The 27,979-nt window shown below is 45.1% G+C and overlaps 1 protein-coding gene across 2 annotated transcripts in view; it reads right to left on the reverse strand.

The window, feature by feature from the left end:
- Positions 1-22,881, reverse strand: part of EBAG9 (estrogen receptor binding site associated antigen 9) — a 45,386-nt gene extending 22,505 nt beyond the window's left edge. Inside the window, exons 1-2 of one of the 2 annotated variants that reach the window (XM_074985649.1) lie at positions 22,716-22,881; positions 7,528-7,625 (exon numbers count right to left, since the gene is read on the reverse strand). In XM_074985649.1, coding sequence (XP_074841750.1) covers positions 7,528-7,610 — 83 coding nt within the window. In that variant the 5' untranslated portion in view covers positions 7,611-7,625; positions 22,716-22,881. Of the gene's footprint in view, positions 1-7,527; positions 7,626-22,362; positions 22,628-22,715 lie in introns of those variants that run through there. The other variant, XM_074985650.1, reaches the window with a different exon arrangement.
- Between the last annotated feature and the right edge of the window lie 5,098 nt (positions 22,882-27,979).

Genomic DNA, 27,979 nt, shown 5'->3' on the forward strand with positions numbered 1-27,979 from the left:
ACTGATCCAGAGGAAGCAGATCACAAGCCTCCTTCCTGAACAGGATACATGCCACATTTTCTATCTTTACACCATATAGAAAGGAAAAAAAATCCCCTCTCCTCTTTGGTCTGGTCACCATCTCCCAGATGTAATTCTCTATCATTTAACTTACGTGCTGGTACAAACATTTCAAACATGACTAGTGCGTTAGATTTAAAATGACCTATTATATAAACACCCTAAATAAATATCACAGCACCCAAGTGTGAGATGTAGTCAAGTATCTCAGATCTGACCAGAGCTGCTGACATTGTAACGAACCACTTCTTTCACAGAACTACCATCTTACGTGAACTTAGTGGCAAATTAACATTACATGTATGCCCTGCACAGGAACATCAATAAATCAAGTAAAAACAAAATTTACCGTGGCTGATACACTATGTGATACCCTCTAAATAATGCCTTCTTGGCTTTATTTATTTAGTAAAATGACAACTTGTTAAATTTGTACAAAATTCACACTTTCCAAGAGCATAATCCTCCACAGCAGGGTGGGTTGATTTAAACCAAGTTACAAAAAAAAAATAAGACAGACTGTGCTTAGAGAGCACTTCAGTCGTGCTTACTCCAAAATTAACTCACTGGCACTTCTTGTTTTTAGAGAAAACAAGAATGGGGTTCCCTTGGGAAAGCGGAGTTATGCTAAAAGTAACATCAGGAATGGACTTCTGGCATCACCATTATGGTCTGTGGCCCTGATGTTCCAAAAGAAAGGGGCCTGTATTATGGATTATAAAATAAGAAAAATGACACTTGGTGGAAATTAGCAACTCTACATTTCTCTTACTGAAGCTTTCCGTGTTGTACTCGAGTGATTAATTAGTTAACTAGGCTTGGAATCTAACAAGCCCTAAAGGATGAACTAAACTAAGCTTGTTTTAGCAATATCCAACGGAGCAAACAGCTTGGGAATTTACTTTTCAAATCATATTTATACGAAGAGGCACAGGGAGAGTCATGAAGAACAATGCATTGCAAAATGATTTAAGTTACTAACTAGCTGATCCATTCAGCCACACCCCCATCTTCATTCACATCGTTTTCTCCCAATAAGCAGTTTCTTGTGATGTTTCATTCTTGCGACTAGGCCCTACGTCATCTTCTGGCACTGCTTACATGTGACATGTTTCCCTTTTTCACCCAGGGAACAAATTTCTTCAAACTTATTCCCAGACAGGAACTTACACCCAGAAGCCATAACAATTTTTCTGTGGCAAAAGTGTGGGGAATGCAGGAAGCTTTGTGTGTTGAATAATGCATTCTTTTTCTTTCCAGTCTAATCCACTGTTCCTTTCTTTGCTGCCTCCATCCTTTCCTATTATCTCTCTCTATCTTTAAGGCCATGTCTTCACTGACTGCTTGGCCAAGGTCTACCACCACACAAGCACGAAACAAAAACAATACTACCCAGCTTGTGTCCTTCTCTGCAAATGTTACTTTTTAGTCTGCTAAGAAACACTGAAAGCCCAGAACTGTCAAGAAGCAGGAGCTAGTAGTTAGGTTGGCCAGACTAGAGCCATTAATTCCCTTTTATGATACTGTAAGCCAAGCATATCAAACATGCAACCTGATTGAATTTTTTGGCAGCCTGTACTACTTGTTTATAAAGTATGTAACGGTGGCCTGCCTAGTTACATCATTTAACCTAGATGAGAAATGTGGCTGCAAAGTAGCCAGAGGTTGTGGCCATGAGAACTGAGCGCTGCTGCTGAATGCACTGGGCAGCACCACCCGGCCGTAAGGAATATCCCAGGGGACAAGGCTGGACGACTGCAAGGCACAGCACAGAGCAAGTGGGGAGCACAATGTGGCTGGGGACAGGCACAGCACCACCACCATTGCCACAAGAGGAGCAAAGCCGTGTTCCATGAGTGCCATGGCGAGAGGCTGCTCTGGGAATGAGCTCCTGGAGAGCCCCCAACCCTCAAGATGCAAAGCCTCCCCCGAGCCCTCTCCTTCAGCCCTGCCACCACCTGAAGTGAGCCTAGGCCACACCCCGCCCACAGAGCACCAGGGCCTCACCTGCAGAGCTGCTGCGAGTCCCTCCTGGTCAGGTGCCTCACAGATTCTGCCAGTAGTGGGCTCCAGACGGCCCTTGTCTGGCCACCCCCAGTAGCAGTCACAGGGGGAGCAGTTCACTGGAAACCCCCATGCACCCCAGGCAGTGCAAGTCTAGGATCATGCCCATCCACTGTGCCCTTCCCTGCCCCAACTGGTGAGGGGTTGGGACGTGGCTGAGCCTTGGCCTGAGCACTCCCCTACCCCAGGCACCCTCCCTGCCCCTCCAGTTGTGCTAAGCCAACTGCGGATCTCAAAGCACTCCTCTGCCCCTCTGGCACACATCCAATTTTGGCTGCCCTGGGGGTTTTCACACAAGTCAGCCTCAGAACCAAGAGGCTTTTTGTCAATTTCCCTAGGGATCCCAGCCAAGTCAAGGAAGGGCCAATGGCAGGAGGCTCACGGAACACCACTTCCTCTGGCTTAGCTCACCTGCCTCACAGAGCACCTAGGAGTCAGGCATACACCAAGCTCCCTTTGGGCTAGCTACTGCACAACCACACGATTAAAAAGGCAATCTCTGCACTTGACAAACTGGACCCCTCAGCAGTTTTCCTAAACATAGTGAGGATAGGTGGCATATCCTGGGTTAACAAAAAATTACAACCTTGCCACACTTGCTCAGATGCATTTACATATAATCAGCCAATTTTTTTTTTAAATCTATTCCTAAAGAGAGGAGAGGTTCATAAATCCATATTCAGTAATTTGTTAAAGATTTGTTAAAAATAAAAATTCATTAATGCAGCTTTAAGGATGCTTTAAAGATACTGTGCATCTTCAACAACATTAAGTTGTCAAAAGTTTGTTTTGCTAAAGGAAATACAAATTTAACATATGTGCCTACTGATCACAAAACTATGTGATGTGGGAGGAACGTGGCCACTGAAATTCATTGTTGGTAAAAACTGGATAATGTAATCCCTGGATAATGTAATCACTGGATAATGTAATCCCAACTATACATACAGATGAATGGGGTCTAAATTATTACAGTTCAAAAAAAGATATTGGAGTTATGCAAACATGTAGCCCAATCAAATTTTAAAATAAAATTCATATTAAGTATTTAATTTGCAATTAAAATTATTGTATTATATGCAAACAAGACCTGAAAGTTATAAAATATACCTAAAACAATCTATAATAACAAAAAATGATGACCTTCTGATAGCTTTCAGGGCCACCAAAGAAAGTGTACTTCTATCAGTTTTCATTTGTGCTGCCCTCAGTAGCTTTGAGTCTGATGTGACCGCTAAGCGCATGTGCATACACAAGGGGTTAAGGCAACTGGCCTAGACAGAATCCCAGCAGAAGTCTTCAAAGAACGCAGAACAGAGCTCCATAAACTCCTCCACTTCCTGATACTCAAAATCTGGGATAGGGAGCAGACGCCACACGAGTTCAGAGACACACTGATCGTCAGTCTTTTTGAGAAGGGTGACAAATTGTTCTGTGGAAACTATCGTGGCTTCTCCCCCCGGCAATGGCAGGGTAAATGTTAGCTCTAATCCTTGCAAACCAACTCTTGCCACTCTCGGAACAAATTCTCCCAGGCCACATCTACACAATCCCTTCGCTTTCAGAAGGGGCATCTTAATAAGGTAGTTGGAAAGATGCTAAGAAAGGTGCTGACATGAATATGCAGAGCCTCATTAGCATCATGGCAGCTGCACGCGATTCAAATGTGCCGCTTTTGGAACGCACCCTGCCCGTGTAGATGGGGGCCTTTCGAAAACCAAATAGGAAGATGCTTTCGAAGACAGCGGGTCCTTTCAAAAGGCCCCTGCCTATATGGTTGGCTTGCATTTATAAAGTGGCACTTCCAAATCACCCACGGCCACCATTATGCTAATGAGGCACTGCATATTCCTGTCAGTGACTCAGCAGCAGCTTCCAAACTGCTCATTAACATGCCCCTTCCAAAAGGGGAATGCTAGACATGGCCCCAGAATCCTAGTGTGGCTTCCATCCATACCGAGGAACAGTGGATATGATCTTCACTGCCCAGCAACTGCAAGAAAAAATGTGGTGAACAAAACCAAGCTCTATATATGAGTTTAGTCAACCTGACCAAAATGTTCGACTCAATCAATCATAGCACCCTGTAGATCATCCTCTCAAAGATCAGTTGACAAAAAAAATTCACTAGCATCTTGGGGCTGCTTCACGACAACATGACTGCCACATTATTGAGCAACAGATCCTAAAGTGATCCCTTTGAAGTTAAAACAGGAGTCAAAGAAGGCTATGTCATTGCCTCAGTGCTGTTCTGCCTCTTCAACAACATGACCCTTCAACTCATTGACAGCAAGCTTCCAGATGGCACGAACACAGATGCTTTTCAAGACCTCCATGACATGGCTCTCGCAGTTGCTGCATACTCTTCCCCTCCCTGCCCCCACACACTTTGCCTGGGACCGTGAAAGTTTCCCTTCCCCAACATCCTAGGGAAAGAAGGGAAGGGGGGGGCGATCCAGCCATGGCAGAGCAGCTTGTGCTTCCTCTCTGCAAAGCCCTGTGCAACCTTGTAGGCTAACAAAATTTTTAGAGCATAAAGCTTTCGTGGGCAAAGTCCCACTTTGTCAGACTTCTCAGTGTTTTTGCAGATACAAACTAACCTGGCTACCCCTTTGACACTTTTCCTCTACTTGGCTCTCATGGTCACCATGTGCTCTCCCCGACTCCCACTGCCCACCTTGGACGGGACATTGAAAAAGTTTCCCTTCCTCAAAAGCCCAGAGAAGGGAGTGGAGGGTCATCCAGGTTTGTGCTATTGTAATAGCTTAAAGCTCCTTCCCGCTTCCTTTAGATTGCAAAGAGAGATATTAGCCTCCTTAGAATAACAAGCATGGAGGAAAAACAGATGCTGACTGAACATGGGCAGAAGGCTGGCCAGTATGCTGCACTACTCTGTGGTGCAGTGACACCAGATTCCTTACTGCTTGCTTGACATGGAAGAGCGTCCTACCGAGGGGACCAGAATAAGGCAGTCCTTACCTAAAACCTCATGAAAAGCATTAGAGTACCAGACCTTTATGGAGGTGTGCAAGGAGGATTGACATTCCATCCCCAGACACCCCAGGCAGCGCAGGTGCAGCACCCACCACAGATCACACCTACGCTGCCTGGGGTGTCTGAAACAACTTGTTAGTGCGTCTGGGGATGGAACGTCAATCCTCCTTGCACATCTCCATAAAGGTCTGGTACTCTAATGCTTTTCATGAGGTTTTGGGTAAGGACTGCCTTCCTCTGTAGCATGATTACAAATAAGAACTCACTAGAGGTGCCCTCCCTGCCATCAGGGTCCAACTGCAAAGTGTCCTGGGAAGAAGGGATGAGATCCAATGTTTAAAAAAGGTCCTGGTTGTCAGGGAGATCAGCTGCTCCATATGCCAGCTGACCATTGTCGTCATCCTCCTCTCCCCCCTCCACGTCCTCTTTGCTGATGCCAGAGGCTTCCTGAGCAATCTCTTAAGAGGTATGTACAGACTGTTTCAGGTTAGTGGTTGGGTCCTCCCCTAGAGCCCCATGCAGCTGTTCATAGAAGTGGCACGTTTGTGACGATGATACAGAACATCCTTTTTAACCTTGTCTTCTGGTATGACTGTCTGAGCTCCTTTTTTCCCCCCTGTGCATCTGCTGGGAATCCCTGGTGTACCCTTTTTGCACCACGCCCTGTGAGATGTTAGCATACATGTCTGCATTTCTTTTGCTGGTTCACTGTCATGCCACCACAGATTTATTCCCTCCACACACACCCCACCCCACTCCTCACAACAATGAGGTCCTGGATCTCCTGCTTGCTCCATGTCTGAGCTCATCTGCAGTCCTGGGAATTCATAGCCAAATGTGCTTCCAAGGTGTGCTACCTGCTCCACTCACTACATAAGCCAAACAGGAAATGAAATTCAAAGTTTCCCAGGCCACTTCCTGCACAGCAGGAGAGAAGCTGAGCTGAAAGTGGTGCCCAGAGTGGTCACACTGGGGCATCACAGGACACATCCAGGAGGCCAAGAACACTGAACTTTGCAATGTTCCATCTGCACGACTCTAAGGTCAACCCTGCAAGATCATATTTGGAGCTATTCCTATGTTTTCCAAGAGAAGTAAAGTCAACCCTAGGAGCTCTTAAAGTCAGCGTAACAGACCCTGTAGTGTGGACTGATTGCTTAGAAATTCGATTTAAGTCACCTAAATTCAACCTAACCTACTAGTGCAGACAAAGCCTAAGTGGCCAAATGGACCCCCCATCAAGCACAAAAAGTTTCAGTGTACTCTGATCCACTGTTGTCTCAAATGTCTACTTGTATGTGTCAAACTTTCCAAACTACTACATATGCCCTTTTCAAGAATCTGATTTGTCTCGTGTACCCCCAAGTTACAACTCATTTAAAAACTTACAAAATCTGACATAAGAATGTAAAAGCATCACTGTACATAATTATTGAAAAACTACTTATCTAATTTTTACCACATAAAGTCCCTGTCTTTTCAATTTTTATATAAGTTTTCCATATTTCCTCATTTTTGTCATCAGTCTTTGACACCATCTCCCCCACATTTTTCTCTGTATCTCTTTTCAACTGCACCGACCACATAGCAAAGCTATTACCAGAGTTTATTCCCCCAACACTTTCCATCCCATTGCTGAGGCATCCTAACATTTTCTTTGCCTTCTTCACTGCAAATGCTTATTAAGAAGGTTTCCACTGAACTGCTCACAATGAGACAGGAAGAAAACATAGGTGTCATGAAGACACCAGAATAAGCCAAATTTTTAGTCTCTAGACCATATTTTTCCACATGACAATTCAAACATTTGAAAAATTTTCTTCAAATTTTGCTTTTTTTTGGTCTCACATCTTACAGGTGTGTACTACTCACTCCCAAGTTTTAAAAAAAGCACTTCATGATCAGAAGCACATTTGAGGAAGTTCAGATAGAACTGGTCTTGCTTTGGAAAACAAAGATGGGAAAGTCACAATTACATTTATAATGGAAAGCAGGCGAGAAACAACAGTGAACTTGATATTTTAATTTAAAATCCCTGCAAGTGTATACTTTGCCGTAAGGAGACTTTCAGCTAAAAAGTGGGGTTTTTCAGATGTTTTCAGGAGACAACTTTCAAAACATTCTTTAAAAAACTTAAAAATAGGCACAAGAGAATCAGTGCTGTGTTATAAACCATACTGTATACACATCACTGTAGACACAGCCCAATTACACACAGTACAGCACTATATCATTTAAAAATGTCAAATGGACATCAAGATTAAAGGTTTGATTACAGTTCCACTGTCATTCACCTTGGCTTCATTCTGCAGTTAAGAACTATGTGAAGCAGTAAGAAGGGAAAAAATTAGAAGTAACTTGTATTTAAACAAAATTTAGACAGTTTAATACATGAAGCCTTGTATTTACCTGCATATTAGCCTCTTAATGAAGGACAGCACTGCTGCCAGGCAAGTACATATTTTAAATAGCCGGAACTGAGTGATGGCCATGGCAACACACTTTGCCTGTAAAAAAATAAATAAAAATACAATAAAATATCCCAGGTACACAACAAAACTTTAAGGCTTGATGAGCTTCTCACTAAGCTATAAGTAAATCAAGAATAAAAACACAGACGTCAGTGGATATACACCAGTGAGGAGAGAGTCAATATGCCAGTCATGTTACCTACATCTACACTAGAAAGTTCTGCTGACAAAACCGCCCTTTTTCTCCAACAAAGCTCGTGAGTGTCCACACACAAAATGCGTTTTGTTGACAGTACGTCGACAAAATAAAACTCAAACACTCCAGAGTGTGGGGAGGCTGCGCAGACAAGCCATGCCATGAGTCTCGCCAGGCTCCCTTTGGCAGGACCCCATGCTGCTGGCCCAGCATGTTCAACCATGTGCAAAGCAGTTTGTCCCACCTGGGCCAACAGGCAGACCCAGGGCAGAGGCGCCAGCCCCATGACGAGTCTACATAGGGCCCCCCCGCCGGGGAGTGGGGGTCTGCTTTCCCCTGCCATGGCTGGGAGGGGGCCAGACACATGGGCAATGGCCCAACCCCAGACATACCACCAAGGAGGGTGGCCCCAGCACGTGGGCATGCCCTCAGGTGTCAGTCAGCACCTGCCTGCCATGGACAGTGCTATGGGGCACACGCCTGTTGAGGCGGCACCAGAAAAGGCCAGCTTGCACCCGGCTCACCTGTCGTTGAGGGCATTGAGGGCATGCTCCTTGATCCCAGTGGCAGGTGCGCCCCACTGGAGGAGGTGGATGATGACCACTATTATGATGATCATCAGCTCGAGCAACTGGGAGTGAATCCAGCACAAACCCAGGGGCTGCTCTGGCACCATGGCTAACTGGAAAGGAGAAACTCTCTCACAGAAAGCATAGGAGCCCTGCACTAACTCTGCTGCCCTTGAGGAGGTAGGCAAACCTCAGCATGGGCAGGAAATGCACGTGGGGGAGAGCAGAGGGCTTTAAGGGCGTGCCTGGCCAAGGCTCCCAGGAGGGCTTGCCAGCCATGCGACCCTGTCCGACAGGGTTCTGGGACCCATTGTGTTGAGAAAGCAGATGGGGATCCTGGCTGCTTTCTGTCAGAGTGGATCACTTTTTCAATCCACATTTGTGTGTAAACACAGTCCGACGGGGGTTTTGTCAAACGATTTCTTCTGCTAGACATTTGTCAAACAGATCGTTGTAGTGTAGATGTAGCCGTTATGTAAGTACTACTTGTCATCCATCTTGACATTTTGTTGACATTGCAGTACTCCGAAAACGAACTCAAATACCTAAATCAAGGAAAAACGTGGGTCTGGAGTACTGAGGCAAATCAAAAAACAAAAAAGTCACAAGTATGAGGAAACATATTTCTCAGTTTTATTAGTTTAGAAGTACTTATAACAACTACAACTCATCTGTTTTAAAATCATAAAGATGTTTGAAGACAAGACACACAACAACTAATTGCTCACACAGTTCCTATGAACTTCAACAGGAATTTAATCTCAGAAACTGGAGGCCCTTGGAGAGCATATTACTCTGAACAACTGATTTTACCATTATAGAGAGAAAATGACCCTAATAGCACTCCCTCCCTTCACATCTTTCCCTGATCTGAGAAAAGCAGTGTTAGGGCCTTTAGAGAACCACAAGAAAAACCGAGTGACAGGAAGATGCGCCAACAAGATCTAGAGAGTTGAAGCCTGTGCTGGACAAAAAGGGAATTCTGTGTTGAAAGAGGAGGAAAAGTTATGCCTGAGAAAGAATATGAAGGAAAGTAACAGGGATAAACAAAAATACAGTTTTGAATGAGGTACACACTATAGAGATATGTTGATTTATTATGAAGCATTTGGGGGGGCGTGGAACTGACAGACATTTCCAGGCAGAATCAGAATCCCACTTTTTACCTGAAAGGCCAACAGTGAAGAATAATGCCCACCTGAGATTCATATGGAGATAACTGGTCTTCTATCTTACTGAAAGGCTTCAGGTGACATTTACTGTCTACTGGCCAGTGAGGAGGAAGTACTCAGCAACAGAAAGATACTGAAGCAGCTCTGGTTCTCCAACCTCCATAACTTGTAACCAGAGACAAATTTCAAGTACTTCCACCAATCCCTACCACACATTAAGCAGAAAGCAGAACCCCTACGTGCAAGGGCTGTTTTAATGAATACTGAATTTTACTAACAAAAGTCAGATACTTCTGCATCTTTTTGTGTGTGTGTTCAACTCCTCTATATTATCATCATGTTAGAAGGGTGAGACTGGACATGCACTTAGCTCAGGGGGTTGGGCAAATTACAGCCTGCAGGCTGGATCCGTGACACAGGTGATGTGCAGACAGGCTCCCGGAAGCCACCAGCTGCTACTGGCATGTCCTTTTGTGACCTGGCTGGGAGGAAAAGCAGTGGGTCTCCGGGTGCTGCCCCATGATATCTTCACAGCTCCCACTGTCCAGTCTGTTGCAAAGGCAATGCTTGCAGGCACAGGCAGAGACCAGAGACCTGCTGTCTCCCACCACCCAGACACATGTCAGCAGCAGCCAGTCGCTTCCAAGAGCATTGTGGAAACATAGCAGTCAGGCAGCTTCCCTGAGCACTCTGCTAACCTGGGGTAAGCTCCTCCTTGCCAAAACCTGCACTTACACCACAATCCCTGCCCCAGGTCAAGAATCCTTCCCAGAACCCTCACTTTTCACCCTCTCTGGTACTCCAGCACTCGGCACCTCACACAGCTCTCTCCTGTTCCCAAACTCCCTCCCAGATCACCCAGCTCCTCCATTAATATAAATATGGACCCCGTGACAACTTGCCAAAAATCATTGTGGCTCCCCTGTGAAAATTATTGCCCACCCAGACTAAGTCCCCTCCAGCCAACACTACCAAAAGAGGAAAACATATGGAAGGGATTAGAAAAGCTGGCTAGCAGGCCACTCTCTCTTAATGACCACATCTGGATTTGCACAAACATTAAATCTGGGTTGCGAGGCCCTTCTACCATCCCTTGCTGAGTGACAGCACTGAGAAGTCTACTCTGTTTAGAGCTTCCTCTAGCCATGTCATTGCCATACATGTTACTATGCCTCACACTTTTAACTGGAAGACCTTATTATTTGTTCCCTTGACAACCCCCAATTTGTTTGTTCTACTTCCTTCCCAAAAAGTATAATGTAGCAGGGGGCTTTTTGGATAACCAAATGCAGGGGTCATGTGGGGTGGAGGGCACAAAGGGGCCCTCACCCCACATGCCATGGGCAAGGAAGTGGCCAGAAGCTGGTGGGGCCACAGCCTGTTGGTGTCAGGAGGACAAGCAACGGGGCCCAACACCTGCAGCATGGATCCATACGCTCTCCCTGCACTCTCTGGAGGCAGCAAGGGAAGCAGAGCAATGCAGCCCCAGCTCATTTTGCTCTCAGTGCATTGCTCTAGGGAGGGGGTAGGACTCCCCCACAGTCACCAGCAGGAAATGCAGCAACGCGGTCGGTGAAACAGTACAAGCTGGGGCTGTATTGCTCTACTTCCCCCACCACTGCCAGTAAGGGGGACAGGGCAGATCCCTCAGACCCACTAGTCGTGTGGGCAGCATCACATAGGGGAGGGGGCTGAGCAAAGAGATGAAGCAGAGGCAGAGCAAGAGCTGAGAAAAGGAGCAGGTAGAGCAGGTGTATAGGGGTTGGCAATCATGAAGCCAGTGGTTCCCCCGGCCTTATATAACCTTTGCATCACTTCCTGCTTGAATATAGAGGCTCACAGCACTGCCAGAAGTATAAGACAACAACTGTAGCAGAGACAACTGTTCCAAAGAAACTTCTGAAAATAGAAGACCTTCTTTTGTTTTCTTCTGATCATTCACTCTTCATGCCAATCATTCCTATTTACAACAACCCCCATTCCCTCAGGGGCTGTATGAGCCAAAGCACAGAACACAATCAAGAGAAACTTTTCATCACTATTATTATTGCAGGAAAGTGAATGCTAAAGTGGTAAGAAACACTAAAATATTTCTTTCCATGAATTTACACTGCCAATTAGGATTACTTCAAACACTCCCTCAATATCACTACATGCTGCATTACTTTTTTATAACAAGGCTGACTCCTGGGTTGTATTTGTTTTATAAGGGCTAGTACTCGAGTCAGACATCTGATTCAGGTACAGTCAGTCTGCAGGAGCACACAAGGGAAAAGCTTGCTTCTTTTGCTCTTGGCAGGGAGGCTGCTTGCCATTCAGGTTGTGTAAAGGGAAAGACAGCAGGTATTAAAAGCTAATGGGTATTTATAGAATTTCCTTTCAACTAATTATTCAATGCATTTTCTTGCAGTGAAACAACAAATTCTTCCCTTCTGAAATTGTTCTGTGGGTTCATACGCCCAACTATAGGTTTGATATTTCCTTCCTTGATCGCAAACTTAGTTTTTATTTAATGTCAGCTGTATTAGGGGAATTAGAAAGTACTTGTTCTCCCTTCCAGCAAGTGAAGGACAGACTTAGGGTTTATCAGACACCTACTAGAAATGGAATGGCACAGAGATAAAGCAATATCATGGGACACCATCATGGTAAGAGGAATCCTAGTACCATAACATTGCCCGGTAGTATGAAAAAGAGTGAAGAGAATTGGATCTTGTGGTTACAACACTGGATGAGGGACTCAATGGGTGCATCTACACTAGGAACTAACTGCTACTCTAAGGGAAAAGGTGTGTAGACTCTCTGATGGCTACTTCAAAGTTGACTTTGAAGTAGGGAGCCCAACTTCGAAGTAGGGCAGTACTCCATTCCCGGAAATGGAGTAAGGACTTAGAAGTTTAACTTCAAAGTAGGGTGTGTGTAGATGCTCAAAGTAAGCAACTTTGAAGTTATTTTTGTAGTGTAGACACAGCCCATAAGTCTAGGTTTAATTCCCATTTTTGTTAGTTTTCTCATGCAGCAATTTGCAAGGTGAGTCAATCTCTGTGCCTGGGTTCCTTGTCTCTTTGATTTGTCTCTAGAAATTTTTTTGATACAGGGACTGTCTCTTTAATGGGTGAGTTTGGCACTTAACACATTGAAGCCCAAGTTTTTGTTATATTTTTATAATACAAATAGCTCTCCTCTGGGTATTGACTTTCATATATTTTATACTGATCAACAATACAGAGATTCTCAAAACATTTTCAGTGCATATCTTATATATCACGTTGCTTCAATCATGATCACTAGGACCATCTCCCTTCCCCACTAGTGGCCAAGCAGCAGCACTAAGGTAGCTACATCAATTACTTGCACAGCAAAGTAGTATTTGGAAACATTTGATGTTCCTAGGCTTCTTTTACGGTGAATTATTATTTAGAAACAAGAAAGCCAGCAGTACATGGGTAACCAATGCTCTATAAAACAGACACTTGGAAAGCCAGTGCCTTAGAAGGTTTATTCCTTTGAATGTTACAGCAAGCGTCTGGAGAGGATTGTCCCCAGATACTTAAATGCACCAAAAGGATTGACAGAATACATTAGAACAATGCAATACTAAATGAATAGCTTGAAGAATGGAGATAATAGACTGGTGTGCTATTACATAAATATGGGGGCAAAAGGCAAAATGAAAGTGAAAAAAGAGAGGAAAAAACACATTCTGTGATGAAGTGTACAGGGACATGGGAATGGCACGCCTGTTGTCTCAAACTGTTTTGAGGCAACAGGTGTGTTGCATAGATGCAGGCAAATATTTTGGGATACTGCAGTATCCCAAGTTAGCTCTCGCCAAGTAGACAGCCTTATTCTGAGGCCCACAAGGTGAGAGGTAGACCAGCTGAAAGTCTCCAGGTGAAGCCAGGTCATGGTAGGTGTGTACCATAGAATGCCAAATCAGGATGAGTAATTTCTTAAAAACACAAGACCTGTCTTCATCTGTTGGAAAAAAACAGGGCAAAGCACAAAAGCTTCAGTATGTTCTTGGCATATACCGGGTGCAATTTTTTGTTTGAGAAAGGGAAGTGAATATCTAGGGGGACACCATTTTAGACAATCCTGGAAAACCAAGGAAGCAAGCTTGGATTAATGATAAAGACATTATAGACTTCATGAGTGTAAAGAAAGGAAGGACAGAGCAGCAATGGATTTAAAAAAACAAAAATCAAATTTTAACACCTGGTATGTGAGGTCCCATTGGGGCAAAGGAGTTCATGAGAGTTAGGAGACTCTCAGAGAAACATTAAAGGCATAAAAGCATGCTTTCCCAGTACAAAGGAAGAACAGTACAAGACTAATAATGTCTTCACTTGAAGCTCTTTAATAACTGGAAAAATCGAAATGGAGCCCTTAGAAAATGGAAACCGTGGACAAATTGCTAGTGACAACAACTAAACAGTACAAGAATGTAAGCACAAAATCAGAAAGACTAAAAGGTATAAAATGAGTTACATCTAGTCAAGGACATAGAAGGCAACAAAAAGTGCTGTGAGAGAAGAATGATAGTAGTCCCACTATTTAGTAGGAATGTTAAAAAGTGAGGTCATCTGGTAACCAAGAAACTGGTCTACTTTCAGTTGGCTACTCAGTTAACTACCCACCCCTCCCACAAACAGCTGTTCTCCATTTAAAAGGCTGAGCTGGCACACAGGCTGGCTCAGCTTCTGTCCTGCCACTCAGTGTTAAAATTTTAAATACAGAGCAGTAGGGATGAGAGGAGAGTCATAACGCTGAGCCACACTGTCTGCCAGCTCCACAATTTAAATGCAGAACAGCAGCTGGAGAAACGGCATGATCCCGATGCAAGCAGCGATAGAGTTCCTCATTTACTTAGGGTGGGTGGCTGCAAGTAACCTGTACCACTAAGGGAAAGGCAAATACTTTTCAGTTAGAGTACAGAATTACACAACTATTGCATCCCTACTACTCAGCCTAAAACAAAAGCTGATAATAGATGACAAATTAAACAAATGTCAACAACATGATGAAGACACTATAAAGGTCTATATTCCAGAGGTATAAATAGTTAAGGATGTAAGACATGGGAAGAAATTATTTAACACTGCTCAGTGTTGGTGAGGTCTCAGGATGGAGGACTGTATCCAGTATTGGGCATCAGACTAAGTTTTGGACACTCTAAAGAAAGTCCTGAGGACAGAAGCATAAGCAATAAGCTTCAGAAAAACCTTATATGAGGCAAAGTTACTTGAAAGAGTCTTGTGAAAATAAAAGACGGGGTGGAATGGTAAGTGTTCAAATACAATAAGGCCTCTCACAAAGCGTGTAATTATCAATTGTTCGCCGTGTCTCCTGAAGGTAAGACACAAGTAATTAGCTCCACAGTGTCCAATATGTTGGCCACTTATCACGTGGCGAACACGAAACCATGGTGTCGCGAACAAGGCTCTGGAACTACACGTGGCTCTTGGAGCCCTCAAATGCATCTCCTCAGAGCCACACGTGTGGCATGCCCTCCAGCTGCTCCGTGAATGAGCCCCACCAGTTGGTGGGAGAAGCACATGGCAGTGGCCCTTGAGGCTCTTGCCCCAGCACAGCTCCTGCAGCCCCCACTCCAGTGAGTCGCTGGCATATTCAATTAGAGTGGAGTGAGCTGGGGGTGCATGGGTCTGGGAGAGGGCATTCAGTTATGGGGGGGGGGGCCCTGTGGAAAAATACACAAGGACAAACAACCACAAGTCTGATGATCCTTAAATATCTATTGGAGACAGGTGATCAAAGCCCACAGGTAAGTGAAAAAACCTGGAAGTTCAGTTGGAAATGAAGGGATAATGTGCTGTAATAGCAGAGAGAAAGAAAAAAAAAAAAAAAAAGAGGCACTAGGCAGAACTGGGGGTCAAAAGCAAATCTGTATCTTAGATGCCTATATACACAAATGCAAGAAGCATGGGTAATAAGCACGAAGAACGTGATATCCTAATAAACAAAACAACTATAACTGGTATCACAGAAACTTGGTGGGATAATACACAATTGGAATATTGGTACAGAAGGGTACAACTTACTCAGGAAAGACAGACATGGTAAAAGGGAAGAGGTGTTGCCTTATATATCAAGCAATGTGCACACCTGGACTGAGGTGGAGATAGATGCAGGAGACAGACAAGTTAAACGGGGTTTAAAAAAAACACACACACACACACACACACACACACACACACACACACCCCCCCAAGAGTGATGTCATGATAGGGGTCTACTACAGACCACCTAGCCAGGTAGAAGAGGTGGATGAGACTCTCTAAACAATTAACAAAATCATCCAAAACATATGATTTGGTGGTGATGGGGGACTTCAACTATCCAGACACATGTTAGGAAACTAACACAGTGAGGCACAGAATATCCAGGAAGTTTTTGGACCACATGGATGACAATGGAGGTTAGGTCCATAGATGGCTATTAGCAAAGGGTAAAGTATGGTGACTAGCCTTTTGTCGAAGGCCGGAGATGGATGGCAGGAGACAAAAATCACTTGATCATTGTCTTCGGTTCACCTCCTCCGGGGCACCTGGCATTGGCTACTGTCAGCAGACAGGATACTGGGCTAGATGGACCTTTGGTCTGACCCAGTATGGCCGTTCTTATGTAATGTTTTATTTCAGAAGGTGAAAAAAGCTACTGGGGGTGGAGTAGTTCTAGGTCTGATTTTAACAAATAGGGAGGAACTCGCTGAGATCTTGAAAGCAGAAGGTAGCTTGGGGGAAGTGACCATGAAACCACAGAGTTCATGATTTCAAGCAATAGTGAAAGGGAGAACAGCAAAATAGAGACAATGAATTTCAGGAAAGCAAATGTTGGCAAACTCAGATGACAGGTAAGGTCTCATGGGAGGCAAGATAAAGAGCAAAAACAACTAAGGACAACTGGCAGTTTTTCAAAGGGACACTAAGGGCCCAAAAGCAAACTATGCTGCTGTATAGGAAAGATAGAAAGTAAGGTAAAAGACTGCCTTGGCTTAGCCAGGAGATCTTTCATGATCTCAAAATCAAAAAGAAGTCAGTCATTTAACAAGGGGAAAGTAGGAGAAATTGCAAAAGATGTACATAAACAATGCACGTATGCAGGGGCAAGATTAGAAACGTCAATGCACAGATTGAGCTCAAATTAGCTACAGACATAACGAGTAACAAGAAGTCATTGTATAATTATATTAAAAGCAAAAGGAAGACCAAGGACAGGGTAGGCCCACTACTCAGTGAGGGGAGAGAAACAATAATCAGAAAACTTGGAAATTGCAGAGGTGCTTAATGACTTCTTTGTATTGGTCTTTACCAAGGAGGATGATGCAGAAATGCCTAATATTATGCATGCTAGTGGGAAGGGAGTAGGTTTAGAGGATAAAATACATAAAGAACAAGTTAAAAACTACTTAGAAAAATTACATATCTCCAAGCACTAGGCCCTCATAAAAATGCATTCTAGAATACTTAAGGAGTTGATAAAAAGAGGTTTCTGAGCTGTCAGCTATCATCTCTGAAAAGTCCTGGGAGTCGGGAGAGATTCGAGAAGACTGGAAAAGGGAACAAAAACCCACCAGGGAACTACAGACCAGTCAGTTTAACTTCTGTGCCAGGAAAGATAATGGAGCAAATAATTAAGGAAATCATCTGCAAACATCTGAATGAATATAAGGTGATAGGTAAAAGCCAGCATGGATTTGTAAAGAACAAATTATGCCAGACCAATCTGGTAGCTTTTTTTGACAGGATAACAAATCTTGCGGATAAGGGAGAGGCAGTGGATGCGGTATACCTAGACTTTAAGGTGGGTTCATAACTGGCTGGATAACCACTCTCAGAGTAGTTAATTAATGGCTTGCAGTCACGCTGGAAGGGCATAGCAAGGGGATTCTGCAGGGATTTGTTTTGGGACCAGTTCTATTCAATATCTTCATCAACAATTTAGATATTGGCAAAGAGTATGCTTATTAAGTTTGCAGCTGATATCAAGCTGGGAGCAGTTGCAACTGCTTTGAAGGATAGGCTCATAATTCAAAATGATCTTGACAAACTGGAGAAATGGTCTGAGGTAAACAGGATGAAGTTTAATAAGGACAAATGCAAAGTATTCCACCTAGGAAGAAACAAGAAACAGCTTCATTCATATAGAACGGGAAGGGACTGTCGAGGAAGAGGTACTGTGGAACACGACTTGGGGTCATAGCGGACAACAAGCTAAACATGAGTCAAATAGTAACAGAGTAAGCCGTGCTAGTCTATACACTATCAAAACAAAAAGCAGTCCAGTAGCACTTTAAAGACTAGCAAAATAGTTTATTAGGTGAGCTTTCATTGGTCTGAAGAAGTGGGTCTGTCCCACGAAAGCTCACCTAATAAACTATTTTGCTAGTCTTTAAAGTGCTACTGGACTGCTTTTTGTTTAAATATGAGTCAAGAGTGTGATGATGTTGCCAAAAAAAAAAACAAAACATGATTCTAGGATGTATTAACCAGAGTGCTATGAGCAAGACACCAGAAGTCATTTTTCCACTCTCAATGCTCATTAGGCCTCAATTGGAGTACCATGTCCAGCTCTGGGCACCACATTTTAAGATGTGTAGAAATTGGAAAAAGGTCCAGAGAAGAGTAACAAGAATGATTAAAGGTGTAGAGAATGCAAGCTTTGAGGGAAGACTGAAAGAACTGGGCTTTTTTAGTTTACAAAAGAGAAGATTTAGAGAGGACATGATAGCGGTTTTCAAGTACCTCAAAGAGAGTTACAAGGAGCAGGGAGAAAAATTCTCCTTGACCTTTGAGGATAAGACAAGGAGCAATGGGCTTAAACTACAGCTAGGGAGGTTTAGATTAGACCAGCGGTTCCCAACCTTTCCCAGACAGGGACCCATTTTGACATTCAGGAACACTTGGTGACCCAGGGCAATTCAAAAAGTGGGGCAGGGGGAGGGGGTGCCAGTGCTCTAACTAGCAAAGAATATAAAATGGCACCCCCTCATATTTAACACATTAAACATAATAATGTATTTCCCTTTTTCTATGAAATAACTAATAAAATAAAGTACTCCTTCTACTATAGTTCAGAGTCTTTCGCTCATCATTTCCGCAAACTACTCCCGCTGGCTCAAACCCCACATTCAGTGGGTAGGGGAGTCACACTCATGGGCTGAAATTAAATGTAACTATTTATTTACAGGTGGTATAAAAATATAAGAAAAAAAACACATTCAAAAAAAAAAAGTAAGTAAAAGTTAGTATTTTACAAGAAAGAAGTTGAACCTGAACTTAAATTAATGGAATGGTTGAGCTTGCTTTTGCTTTGCTAATTGTTATATCCGTGGAATTGTTGTAGTGAGTGCACAAAGATCATCTTCCAGGTTTAATTTATATTTGTTTTTAATTGTAACCAGATGTGGGAAGTCTGACTCACATAAGAACGTAGTTGGAAATGGAAGCAAAATTCTCAGAACAACTTCTGACAGAAGTAGGTAGCCTACTCTGTGTGTGATCCAAAGCTGATTATTCAGCATGGCTGAACACGCTGCTTTTATCTCATTGCTGTTGATCGTATCGATAAATTGCTCCTGGGTGACTTCAGGTACATCACAAACATCCACAGAAAGGATTTGTTCCAAGAGTAAATAGCTTTTCATCTGTTTCTAGAAAATATTGGAGTAGCTCATGACTTAAATGCCTCAAATGCTCCTGATTCAACAAATGCAAATTGTTGTTTAATATTAATGTCTTTTGTACTTTCTTCAAGAAAGGTTGCAAGGGTTGGAAACATTTTGTTTATATCAATTTTTGAAATCCATAATCAGAGTTTCATTCTGAAGGATTTTATTTTCTCCAATAATTGTAGAATTTGTTCCCTGAAGTGACATGCTTAAATAATTTAGTAGTCCAAAGATGTCTGCTAATATGCTATTTTATAGCAAACTTGTTTTCTGTAAACAAATATTCAAACTCCCTTTTGTTTTGTGACATGAATGTCTTAAGTTCATTTCGTAACTCAAATACTTGATTTAGAACTTTGCCTTTGGACAGCCACCTTACTTCACTGTGAAACAATAATATTTCATGAGAAAAACCTAGTTTCGAACCAAGATTTTGAAATATGCGAGTTCTGAGTGCACTGGACTTAATAAAATTTACAGCTTTAATAATGCCATTAAGTACCTGGTTCAAGGAAATGGGTAAAGTTTTAGTTGCTAGTACATGCTGATGGATGAAAGAGTGAGTTCTGATTACTTTTGGAGAAATGTTTTTAACCAGGGTTTGGAATCCAGACTTGTGACGAAGCGTAGCAGGACCCCCCCACCCCGCCCATCTGTGCAAACGCCACACAAGTTTTTTTCCATTCCATGGAATGTTCCTCAAACAAAATATTCAAGATATTGAATACTTCATGTGCAGGGTTTGTAGTTTCCAGCAGTTTGCAGAACAAAAATTTTTCTTTTACGTATTCATTTATTATACCATACATGCACCATCAGTTGTGCAAGATTACACACAGTTGTCTCACTGAGCTGTATACTAAATAATCCTACAGGAGAATTTTTAATTTCTTTGATGACTTGAGATTTGATATCGTTAGACATGTCAGTTATTGTACACATAATTGTATTACTGAACATGGATAAAGGCTACACCTTTTTCAAAGCATCTGCACCTACCACAAGGCAGGCAGACAGGCAATCTCCTTGGTACAGGGAAATATCAGATCCTCAGCTATGGTGTGCACTCTTAGCTGCCATAGAAACCTCATATTGTAGCACTGAAAACTGTAAAAGCTAAGTTTTGTTGCTGATAAGACCCACCAACATGAAGCCAGTATTTCTTGACACCTGCTTTTTAAAAAACCACCACACTTCACATCCCTGCTCTTAAATTGATGGTGTGTAGTATTTAAGTGAGATTGCAATATAGTTGGTTTCAGCAATTCATTGGAAAGAACTTCCATACATATGACACATTGCAGCCTTTCCACTCCTGCTATCGTTATCCAAGTAAATCCATATTTGATGTATTCATCACCACACTTCTTTTGTTGAAGTCGTTTTTTCAAATAAAGGGCAAAATGAAATTTACAATCCTTCGCAGTATTAATAACAAAACCACATGCACACAGTAAGATTGCGCCAAGCAAACACCAGATTGCTGCTTTCCTAACGCTCATGCACACATGATTACTCTGTGCCAGACTTATGGCATCACACATATCAGTTGTTATTTACACAGTGCCCAACGGTGCAATTAAGCGATATTTTATTAAATATTCTAGCTAATTGTGCACCTGAGACAAGAACAAAATTGCATCCCCTCAGATATTATACATATATATGGTAGTTACTTGTTAGAAAAATGGAAAATACATCAACAATACCCTGCTTACGCTCACTGGGAGCAGAGGACTGTGTCTGGTTCTCTCCAGCTCACTGGGTTACTCTGAGCCACATGGACAGCTTGTTTCAGGGCAGGGAGATAGGAGCCTCAGCTGTGAGAAGCCAGTGGCTGAAAGCCAAGTGGGGCTCAGAGCCCTGACTAGCTATCACCAGCAGCAGATTGGAAAACCTTGGATTAGACATTGGGAAAAACTTCTTAACTGTCAGGGCAGTTAAACACTGGAATAAGTTACCTAGGGAGGTTGTGGAATCTCCATCATTGGAGACAAGTATCAGAGAGGTAGCCGTACTAGTCTGTAGCTTCGAGAACAAGAAGTCTTGTGGCACCTTATAGACTAACTTCTGTAAGATGCCACAAGACTTCTTGTTGTTCCATCTTTGGAGATATTTAAGAACAGGTTAGACACGTATCAGGGATCATCTAAATGGTGTTTGGTCCTGCCAAGAGGGCAGGAACCAGGACTCAATGACCCTTCCAGTTCTAGTGTTCTACCATTCCACTGAATTAGCTTATTCTACAGCGATGTAAATTTGGGTTAACTATTTGAAAAAAAATCATCCTCATTGTAAACACAGTAAACTTTCATATCCAGCATTCTATTACCTGAAACCGGCATGTTAACCATAAGTAAATTTTAGTTATGTTTTTCCATAAGTACAGTATAGTGAAAGTAAATACAAGTAAATACAGCAAATATAGTAAGTTTACAGTGTACAATACTACTGCTGTTGGTAAATAAAGTGCTCTGTATACATTTGTTTTTTTTCTTAGTATCTTGTTTTTCTTTAGTATTATGCATTGCTAGTTATACATCTATTATCAAGAATATCTGAATATCCAGCAGCCTCCCAGTCCTGGGGCTGTTGGATATGGAAGAGCTCACTATATAGTTAAACATTAGAACAAGCTTCCATGGGAGGTTGTGGAATTCTCCCCATCAAAGGTTTCTGTGTAGTGCTTGGACAACCATATTAATGGTCTACCTTTGCTTATGCCTTGGCTTAGAGTAAATGGCCTCTTCTTCCAGAACCACATTTCCACAGTTCTACAAAATTACAGCATCAAACTCGTGACCAGAAGCCAGGCTGTACCATTTAAACTCTCTGACCCACATCCAGACATTCCAGAACTGAACCCTTCTTAAAAGTGAAAGAGGTATGAAGCTTTCCAGCTGACACAGGTGTGCGGGATACCTGTGAACCAGGAACTGAACGCACAGGGAACAACTATATTCCTAAAATAAGAGCCTGAAACAAACGCTACTGGGTGGTTCTGCCTATTTGTTTAACGGAAATGTAAAGCCTCCTCACTACAATTTACAACCCGCAGTTGTTCTGCAGCCCATGACAACATGTGGAGAAGACAACAGAGCCCAACATGCACAGATAGCAACAAACGGCGTCACCAACTAAACACCTCGAGGCCACGTGCTCCCCCGGATCTCTCCGCACCAGGCTCCAGGTGGAGCCCTGCTCTGGGCCAGGGCTCTAGCACACCCACTAGTCCCCGGGCGGTGCCGGGCAGCCGGCAGGACGGAGGCTCCCAGCCCCGCCACCCCCAGGCTGGCACAAGGCACCGTCACCGCTGCATCGAAGTGCCACTGGCCACCTCAGCGCGGCCGCTAAGGGCGCAGGGCCCGGACGGCGGGGACAGGCCCACGAGCTGACCGGGACACGAGACCCTCGCGGCCAGGCCGCCGGACCCGGAAGCAGAGCGCGCGGCAACCAGCGAGCGGCGAAGCGAGAGCTGCGCGCGCAGCGCTAACTCACCTGCCCCGGGAGGGGCGCCGGGCGGCTCGAGCCGAAGGGCCCGCGCGCTGCCTCACCCGGAGCCGCTTCCCTGGCCGAGCGACCCTCATTCAAAGCTAGGCGCGCGCTCCTGCGCCGCCGCCATAGCCCCAGCGCCCGGCACCTCGGCCCCTTGTCACCTGGGAGACTGTCCCGCCCCTTCCGGCCACGCCCCTTCCCCGTCTCCCCCAACCAGCGCGAGCTGGAGGCGAGGACGCGGCGCGGCAGGCGATGCCATTGGAGGACTGTTGCGGCCCAACCACCGCCCGGACAGTTTGCGGGCCTGACGTGCGGTGTCCGGGGATAGAGGGTGCGTGTCGGCGCCTTAGTGAGGTGGAGAGCCCAGGCGGTGGGCGCTGCTGCGGGAGCCCGGCTCTCCGGGTGGCCAGGCCTAGACCTGGCGGACCCCAGAACCGCCGCACGCCGGTCGTCTAGCCCCGCTCGCTGGGGCGGCTCCACTGGCGCGGGTCCGGCTGCGCCTGGCTGAGCTGTCCCGGGAGAGCCGCGCAGCCCGAGTGGTGCTGGGTCCGGGCTGCCTGGTGCCCTCGGTGTAACGAAACGGGCCAGGGCGGGACTTGAACCACTGGGGGGTTTTCCCAAGTCTAGAGTCACCATCCGTCCCCTACCAGCGGGGCAGTCCCGTACTTGGGAAGCCAAAAAGGCCTCCCGAATTATTTTTTTTAAAGGGGCCAATTGTCCCGTATTGGAGCCCAACCCCGCCGACCTTTCCGCCAGCAGCTGTGCAACTTCGGGAAAGGCGCGGGAGCCTGGGCGGCTGCCGCTTCGCCGGGGAGGGCTGGCAGCTGCCGCCTCCTTCCCGGCTGCCTGGGCTTGGTGGAGCCCGGAGGAGCTGCGCCTTGCCCCCCTATCTCCCTGTTCCCTATTTGGGACAGGGAGATATGGTCACCCGACCCAAGTCAGATTGTGTGTGTGTGTGTGAGAGAGAGAGAGAGAGACCCAAGTGGGATCCTGCTGTGTTTGTTACCCCAAGAAGTCAGACCTGCTTTAGTTGTGTGTCTGTATGTACACACACACACACACACAGACTGTAAATATGCATAAAACTGCTGTCTGTCCCACAAAAGTTCACCAACTGATATATAGTATTGTTAGCCTGTAAGGTGCTCCACTGCCACACCCACCCCTCCTGTGCAGGGCTGGTGTCCTGTCCCTGGCCAGTGTCCCGGGAGTAAAAGGGGTTCACTGGACAAGTGGTGGATGGAGATGAGACAAGCAGTGAGCATAAAAAAAGCTTTATTAACAATGGCTTAATCATTGTTATGAGGGGATTTAAAGGAGAAATACCTAGTGCGCTCTTGCCCTCTACCCCAATGCGATGTCAGGTGATGGATAGGGGAAAGCCTGTAATTACAGGGCAGTTACCAAAGCACAGACGGCGAGCAGACCCCACACCAACATCTAGCCGAAAGGGTCCAGATTTTTGGTGGGAGGGACAAGAGACTCGGGCCAGCTGACGAGTTTGACAAGATACAGATGTCTCCGATTTGAGAGGAGGGAGTTTAACTTTATAGGATAAAATTCTGAAGTAGGCAATGATATTTGCTAAGAACCACTGTTCCAAAATGGAGCCTGGTAAGCCCCCCCACCCCAGCCATCTGGGGAGTGCATCCCAGTTGATGTAAATAAGTCCCTAGGCAGCCACATTCCAGGAAGGGACCCGGTGGAGAGGGTACCTGGACTATAGTTAAAAGGCGACTGACATGATTCTTTCATTAACTTCTACTTTGATTCTGCATTGCCCACTTCCTTTGATTCTGTAGAGATAACACGAATGATCATGTCCATGCGAAGATTACATCAGGATGCCAGACAAGACATCACTGCTTTACACATCAGTGTATTACAGAGGAGATATTACCACTTTATACATCGGTGTTGAGGACTGCACTCTTCAAAGGACTTCTTGTTTATAGATAAAATGTTCTGTAAACTGCACACAGAAACTCTTTGTAACTCCCAGATTGTTCATTAATTCATCTGGATTGTTCATTGATTATGCTAATTTCCTTATTTTCTGCTTCTATTCTTTCCTCTAACTGTCACCTTTCTATATGTAGTACCCAGAAGTACTGAGACCTCATCTGGGGTGTGTGAATTCCCTGCTCTACAGCAACAGCTGAGAGCCAGCTGGCCTTTAGCTCATGTGGAGGAGTGCAGGGCTTTAGACCCTATGCTTACAAGTTCTATCCCTGCTGCTAGCAACCCTGGCAATGTCAGCATTGTGTGTATAACCACTCATAACTCAGTGTCCAGCAGCACATTCTGAAACTCAGCTAAGTTCAGAATCACTCCACCAGCTGGATGTAATACTCCCTTGTTGCTTCACATACAGTATCCAGACTTTATTCCAACAACTTTTTATCAGGGTTTGAACACAGAAGCACCCTAGGGCCAATGTCAGTGCATTGTGCCCTTTTGCCCTTTTGCCCTTTTTAGGAGTTTTTCCTTTTTAGGAGCTTTTAATGCTTGGTGAGGTGGGGGTCTCGCTTCCGCGTATGTGATTAAGCCCTTAGCTGGCCGCACTTCCTCATATGTGTCTGAGCCCTGATCTCCTCAGGGGGGGTTTGTCAATGCACTTTGGCATGCCAGGTTCTGATTGGGAACATGCAGGCCACAGCTTGCAACGCTGTTGTGATCATGCCACAAACAGCTGTGCCCACATTTTCCACCCCTTTGCTTATGTGGACAAACCCATTGATGCAATGTTGCCAAAGGTGGCACCTGTTAGAGGCCGCAGTTCAAGCAAAGGGCTGAGCTGTCCTACCTGATGGTGTTTTTGGCACAAGCAACAGCATATCACTAGGCCACTGGTCACCGAGCATACTAGGATGATTAGCATGAGTAACCACGGCCAAATCCAGGGGGAAGAGGGGTGCTGGGAGACAAAGCACACAGCATTATACCAACTGCAGAGGTTGGAGATGGTCAGGTGGTGTTGAATCTGCTTGCTATGCGATTGGGTCATAGCAATGAGGGATACAGCCTACAGGGCATCAGCGGTTAAGGGGCTAAGTAAACTAAAAACCATTTGTTGGTCTGGGAAGGTAATTTGGGGGACAACGGGGATCCATGAGTCAGGGAGAAAGAGTCCAACTGTTAAAGTAAGATTTACTGTTGGGGGCCAATATAGAGAGAAAACATTTAAACCAGCAGTAACCTGGGCAGCAATTCTGGGCTGCCCAATGATACAACAATTGGTACAGTTAAATGAAGCCCATGATATGGGGCCAATACAGCAAGTTTGATTTTCAGTAGACATACAATCACCTGATAAAAGGGGGTTTACACATTTTAGAGCAGGCAGAGAGGGTGCCCAGGCTAAATAATAAGTGCCATGTAAGACCCAAAACTGATCCAAGCAGTGACCCTATGGGCATCCAGCATAGTGTGGGGTGCGCAGAAGTGATAGATGTCCATGTTAGTAGACGTCCATCCCAGGAAGCACACCGGGGTGAGCCCAGGAGTTAGTTGGGTGATGGTCCCCCACTGCCCACTTTGGACTCCCGAGACCCAGAAAGAACAGAGGGAAGTGTGGCACCTGGCCCATTCAGTTTCCCACATGGCCACATAGTCCACATATGGCCACAAGCGGCGGGGCCTGGAGGGTCTGTTCCATGCTGAGGGCCAAGACTGCTGTCGAAGGTCCTGAATAAGGTGAGAAAAGTGGAGGTTAAAGCTGAGTTGCACATGTCCACATGCTGTGTTCCAGGAGGCTTCAGAAAATGCCTCTAGAGAAAAATTAAACAGCGAAAGAATAACTGCTTTGGTGTCCAGCACCACCCCGTACAATAACTTGTTGGAAATAAGGAGGTTGTGGAATGAAGTTAGGGTGCCCTGCATGACGCAACCCATAGCCTGCACAATTTGGTCTCCCCACTGCCGGTTACCCATGACCTGGTTCCAGGTCCATAGGCACAATCCAGTATTTGCTGCGTTCCGCAGGTCGTGTTTGTGGCGGGAAGAGTGGTTAAACAAAGACAGCCATTGCCATTGCAGGAGCTGTTCGGCCACTGTAGAGCCCTTGCTACAGTTAGGCATAGTGGTGGACGAGAGCCAATCCTGTGGGAGAAGATAGACCACAGCACTAAAACTTGTGGCATTGTAAATAACAGGTCATGAGGCAGTATGCTCCTCCCACCACAGAGCTAGGGGTCCGGGTGAGGGGACCATGACATTCAGGAGTACTGTTAACTGCAGATGGGTACAGTGGGTCGAGGCAAGGACCTCAGAGTGGGCGTGACCCTGGCCGTGGGTTGGGTAAAAGTCTGACTCTACTTGAGACACATTAAAAGAACAGCAGATTCGTACAGGTGCCAGGCAACTAAAGAATGTCGATGAGACTGTGGCGTGAGCCCAAAACATGAGGTGAAAGAGGGCCTGGTTATTAATGGTATGGGAAGAAGCACCAGGGGACCAGCAGTGCACTTTTAGAGTGAACATGATGCCACTGGACTGTTGTAACAGGGCTTGTACTATTGACATATTGGCAGACCCAATGGTGACCCACGTAAAAGAGCCTGAGGCTTTGGGGGAGGCATGGGAATTAGAGGGAAAAGCATTCGCCAGTCAGGCACAAAAGGAAAGAGGGTTAGAAACAACAGGGGACATTGGGGAAGTAAAATTAACAGGCAACGAAGTGGAAAAACTGCCTAAGGACGTGACAGAAGGAGGCGTAGGAGACTTGGGCATCATTTCCTTATCTTGGGTAGGCAACATAATACACTGGGAACAGTCTCCTTTCTGCGTACAGCTGGGGCCTATAGGATTATATTGAGCACAGCGGCGATAGGGAATGAAGCCCCACAACCACCCAGTTCTACAGCAACAACCACGGGTGCCTCCTGCCAGTTGACGATGAGGTGACGACATGTCCACAGCCATGATTCCACTTCCTGCCAGGTGGCCGGTTGATGCCACACCTTGGTGTGCGGAGGACACTGGGAAGACACATCCGTTTCCTGGGAGTAATAGGTATAACCAACCCATCGTCGGCGACGAGGCTGGGTAGACCTGCAGAAAAAACACAGTGCCTTCTAGGTGACTAGCCAAGCGGCTGGAATAGTTAACAAAACAGGAGAGTGAGGGGAGATAGTTTCATAAACGTTGGGGGCAACTTGGCCTACGATGGTAATGGGGACTATCTTGCCTGTGGGGGGCAGTCACGCCCGTGCCAAGGTGCCCACCTGCAACATTGGTGGCAGTAAGGGTTGGGCATTAGGGCCTGG

The sequence above is a fragment of the Carettochelys insculpta genome, chromosome 2, assembly GCF_033958435.1.
Source record: "Carettochelys insculpta isolate YL-2023 chromosome 2, ASM3395843v1, whole genome shotgun sequence".
NCBI classification, from domain to species: domain Eukaryota; kingdom Metazoa; phylum Chordata; order Testudines; family Carettochelyidae; genus Carettochelys; species Carettochelys insculpta.